This window comes from Acipenser ruthenus, unplaced genomic scaffold, assembly GCF_902713425.1.
Source record: "Acipenser ruthenus unplaced genomic scaffold, fAciRut3.2 maternal haplotype, whole genome shotgun sequence".
Lineage (NCBI taxonomy): Eukaryota > Metazoa > Chordata > Actinopteri > Acipenseriformes > Acipenseridae > Acipenser > Acipenser ruthenus.
In genome coordinates this window covers 127,501-132,422 of record NW_026707565.1, presented here as the reverse complement: position 1 = coordinate 132,422, position 4,922 = coordinate 127,501, and the positions used below count along the sequence as shown (strand labels likewise).

Sequence of the window (4,922 nt, the reverse complement as noted above, 5' to 3'; positions counted from 1 at the left end):
TCTGTCAGATAGGGGTTATCAGTTCAGCTTGATAGATTGATGGTGGGAAAGCAGACCACTTACAAACTGATTAACCGGATCCCTTCTCGTGTTCGGAAGACTGTTACAATGTATTTATCTCACTTAATTTATGGTAGGGAATTTTAAACGGTTTTGACAGAATTATATGAAGAAAAAAAAACTGAATATAATAATACCAAAGATCTGGGTTTGATTCTGGATACCTCGCTTGCTATGCGAGTCCTATATCTTGGTATATTCCTAATGGCTTACACAAGTCTGTTGTGGATCCCAGTATATTTAGCAAGCAAGGCGCGTCAGGTGCGTTCAAGCGCTTTGCAAACAGCTCAATACCAGCGTATCAGAAAACGAGTCGGGAGTGCATTCTGCGTATGACCGGCAGAGGGCGCAGCGAAGCCATCGACACTAAACGCCAAAGAATATGTAGCATAGATAGATAGATAGACAGACAGACAGACAGACAGACAGACAGACAGACAGACAGACAGACAGATAGATAGATAGATAGATAGACAGACAGACAGACAGACAGACAGACAGACAGACAGACAGACAGACAGACAGACAGACAGACAGACAGATAGATAGATAGATAGATAGATAGATAGACAGACAGACAGACAGACAGACAGACTGATAGATAGACAGGTAGATAGGTAGATAGATAGATAGATAGATAGATAGATAGATAGATAGATAGGTAGATAGATAGATAGATAGATAGATATTCGTCTAATTATGACAAAGGTTACACAGTTGAATTGTCGATTTCAAACAGGCTCGTTATATTTGCGTCTGCCTCCTTTATCACGAGTCTTTTCAGAACTCGATCTATCTTATTAAGCTTTCATTCTTCCAGATATCACCTATCGATTACTTATTTATTTTTTAAACCGACAGCTGCTAGCGCTGTACGTCCAGTCGCTCTGGGGAGCTTCAACGGTGCATCCCACAGATGTGTACTGAAAAAACGTGAAGTAGGTTGAAATTAAAGCTGATCTCTCGGGACGCGACTTAAGCTGATGAGACTCACCCTATTAACCTCTACCCCCCCAGCCTAATACATATGTATGCGGGGGGGCAATAGCAATGACTGACAGAGCTGTGTTTAATTATTTAACGATTTATTGATGGATTGATTTCAAATTTGGCTACTTTGTCAATTTTTTGGAAGCATTTTTAACCGGTATCATCGACCTGTTATTTAAATTTTCTCTTTGACTATATTGTTAGGATAACTTACTCTGATTTTATTAAACGCGAAAGCTACATTTTAAACCCTGTTTCGTGCACCTCGTTTTGGGAGGGACGACGCGTGTGTCCCTTATACCTCAAAGGGTTAACCCGAAACAATACAAAACGACCCACTCACAATAAATACATACATGGATAATACACACGCACAGTTTGGAAGCAGAACGCTTCCCATTTAGAATGGAATGCGTCGCGTCATCACCCGCCACCGCGGCTCATTTAATATTCATAGCGCGTCGCCGGATTGGCAGGTGCCGGGATGAATGGAATCCGAGGATGGTTCCAGTGGGGGTTGGGCCACGGCTCCGCGGGGGGAGGGGCCACTGCGTTTTCACTGCAAGCCCTTTCAGAGCTCTCTGTTAAACCGCACGCTAGTGTACACCCGCACGGCACAGGGGAAAGTTTAGTGCAAAACTTCAAGGGGGATTTGAAAGTTGCAACCAGTACACGGTGGAGAAAAAAAGGCGATTGACAAGAAAAGCAAAAGCGAAGAAGTATTTTTTTTGGGGGGGTTTGTTCAGCCGATTATTATTTTGTCGTTCTTTTAAGGGAGGTACAGTTTATCGGGACGCTGAACAGAAAGAGTTTTAGGTGTTTTTTTTGGTTATTTCTTTTGACAAAGAAGGATTGATCGCTATTGAGGAGAAGACGGGTTGTTTGGACTTTCTTTATTTTTGTATTTAAACACCCACGAAGCAAGAAGACTAACAGCTAAAAAAATAAATAAAAACGGATTATCTTGCTAGAAACTGTCAACTTGTTCCATCTACCAACCGCAAAAAAAATCAAAAAAAAAACTATCAAACAAAGACTTGTACTCAAACACTACGCGACTTGCGTTCATCTCCTTGGCTTATTATGAGGAAAAAAACAGCTGGTTTATGAAAAAAAACGACAGCAATAATACTACCAAGAAAAAAAAATCATTAAATGTCATTTGGCGAGCAGCCAGCGAGTTCAGAGGCTCCTCTGTTATCGACGGAGACAATAAAACGCATGTTTTTGTGTTAGCTGCTGTGCGAGACGCACGCTATTGAAAACACACACACACACAAACTTTGGGTGTATTAAAAACCAAACCAGAAAGAAGGTGCATGTTCACCGATGCGCGGAAGAAAGCAAGCGGGGCTCTACAGCAGCTGACGCGGTTGTTGCTCATTCCTGGATCTGCTCTGCCGCGGTATATCTGTATTCAAGAGGCGAGACTCGCGATGTATTGCTGGGTGATTCTAAGCTTCTTGCGTCTGTCCTGGGCTGTGGAAGGTGAGTCCAAATCAACAACTACTTGTACCGATGTAAAGACGCGCATTCGTGTACGTGTGGCAGCCTGTATGCAATACAAAACGCCTTGACCGAGTTTATATATGTACACATAATCACACATATGAAATGTATTTGCTTACGATTGTAAGTCGCCCTGGATAAGGGCGTCTGCTAAGAAATAAATAATAATAATAATAATAACATATCTATCTATCTATCTATATATATATATATAGGCAGCTGGCTCTTTGAACTAATCTATATATAGTTTTGTTTACGCAACATTTGTGCATTTGTGTTTATTATTATTATTATTATTATTATTATTATTATTATTATTTATTTCTTAGCAGACGCCCTTATCCAGGGCGACTTACAATTGTTACAAGATATCACATTATTTTTACATACAATTATTATTTTTTTTTACACATTTATTTATATATAGCCTGTATATTGATAGATTTAAACAGAAATAAGTGCTTATAAATACCTCCGCCGTTTTGTTTTCAAACACACTTTCCCTTGACAAAGGCGTATTAAACACACCGGAACGTTGGGAAGTTGGCGCTTTTGAACTTTGAAGGTTCGATAATAATTCTAGAACCCGCTTCGGTTCCACCTGTGAAGCATTTCCCTGTGTATGACTCTATAACGCTCTAAATAATGACTGTCTATATATATATATATATATATATATATATATATATATATATATATATATATATACACAATCTGTGCAGTTTTTGTTTATACCGAATGCATAGGGCATCTCTTTCCTGTTTTGGCTGGGTGTCGTTTTATCCTCTCGAGGTTTTCCTACACCCTTTGATATAGTTGTACTTATTGTGTGAAAACCAAGCGCATGGTTTTATTTTCAAATTTCTTAAACCGCTTTTAAAGGCGGCGCAGCGCTAAGGAGCTATAAGGAATAATAATTTTTTTAAAAAAATCTTAATCTTCTTATGTATTTATTTTCTAAAGAAAGTGGATTTTACGCATCAGTTATCCGTCTGTTTACCCCTGCCAAGATTAGAGCTGATCTCTCCCCTCGCCCAAAAAAATCGGATTAAACGGAACCGATTTTGAAAGAAAGAGAATTTGCATTTATAATTTCTTCACTCTGCAGATCGGCAGATTAAAACGGGATCTCAGAGTGTAACAGATTTGAAGTCGCCGCGCTGATAGCAACGATACCCCTGTTACTAAACTAAAACAGGGGCTTTGTACATGGATATTTTGATATAGTGGGGTTACATTGTGTCTCGGTTCGTGTCACTTCTGCCCTGCGTGTTGCGGCGCTGTTCTGAGTCCTGAGCCCCGTATGCATTGAATTCCCCTCCTTTCACAAAAATCTTTCAGCCCCTTACTTCATTCTGCTTTTCTTAAGTCACAGATGTGGAAAATAATCAGGAGGCTGACCCCGATGCACTCAAAGAATGTGGTTTTAGAAGAGCCTCTATAATTTAAACGAAGCACACCCCCCCCCCCCCAAAAAAAAACGCAAATCTGAAGGATTACCCCCCCCCCCCAAAAAAAATATTTTTTAAAACTTTTTAAATAAAATAATTTCGTGTTTTATTTATTGTCAAGTTAAAAGAAGCTGATTCATTGTTAATAGCGTCGCAGTTTCTCCACCCGTGGAAAATAATGCATCGAAGCAGCGCTTTGCAAATGCGATGGATGTATTTTGTATAAAAAAGTCCCAAGTTAAAGTTACAAATGCTGTCGGTCTATTCTGGGAGTTAAATAAAAAAAAGGATAATAATTAATTGAAATAAATAGGCCTAATAAAATAATAATATTATGTAAATCAAATTGTATTGGTTATTTTTTTCCTGCACAGTACAGCGCGGAGGTGAGGACTGTGCAGACTGATGCAGCCATTCTTTTGGGATGGAGCTGTGAGATTCGCATGGCCGGTTCTTAGATGGAAAGCGATAGATTCATAATTAATACCCACCGGCTATACTGTGCTCGTGTGCAGTATCACGCGGTGCTGTGGGATTGCAAAAACTTATTATGAAATGCAAAATGCACGGTCGCGTTTAAAGTTGTGTTCCTGTGCGACCTTTATAACTTAAAAAAAAAAAAAAAAAGACTAGAAATAGTGAAAAAAGTAATTGGTAAACTGAACACTCACTATTATAATAATTGGCTACATCGTTCACACACACTGTGACACACACACACACTGTGACACACACACACACACACTGTGAAACACACACACACACACTGTGACACACACGCACGCACACAGTGACACACACACACTGTGAAACACACACACACACACACACACACTGTGACACACACACACACTGTGAAACACACACACACACTGTGACACACACACACGCACACACTGTGAAACACACACA

The 4,922-nt window shown here is 39.6% G+C and overlaps 1 protein-coding gene across 1 annotated transcript in view; it reads left to right on the top strand.

Moving 5' to 3' along the window:
- The first annotated feature begins 1,644 nt into the window (after window positions 1-1,644).
- Window positions 1,645-4,922, top strand: part of LOC117968806 (ephrin type-B receptor 4a-like) — a 30,858-nt gene continuing 27,580 nt past the window's right edge. Inside the window, exon 1 of the mRNA XM_059019007.1 lies at window positions 1,645-2,538. Within this exon, the coding sequence (XP_058874990.1) occupies window positions 2,370-2,538 (169 nt within the window). The 5' untranslated portion in view covers window positions 1,645-2,369. The remainder of the gene's footprint in view (window positions 2,539-4,922) is intronic.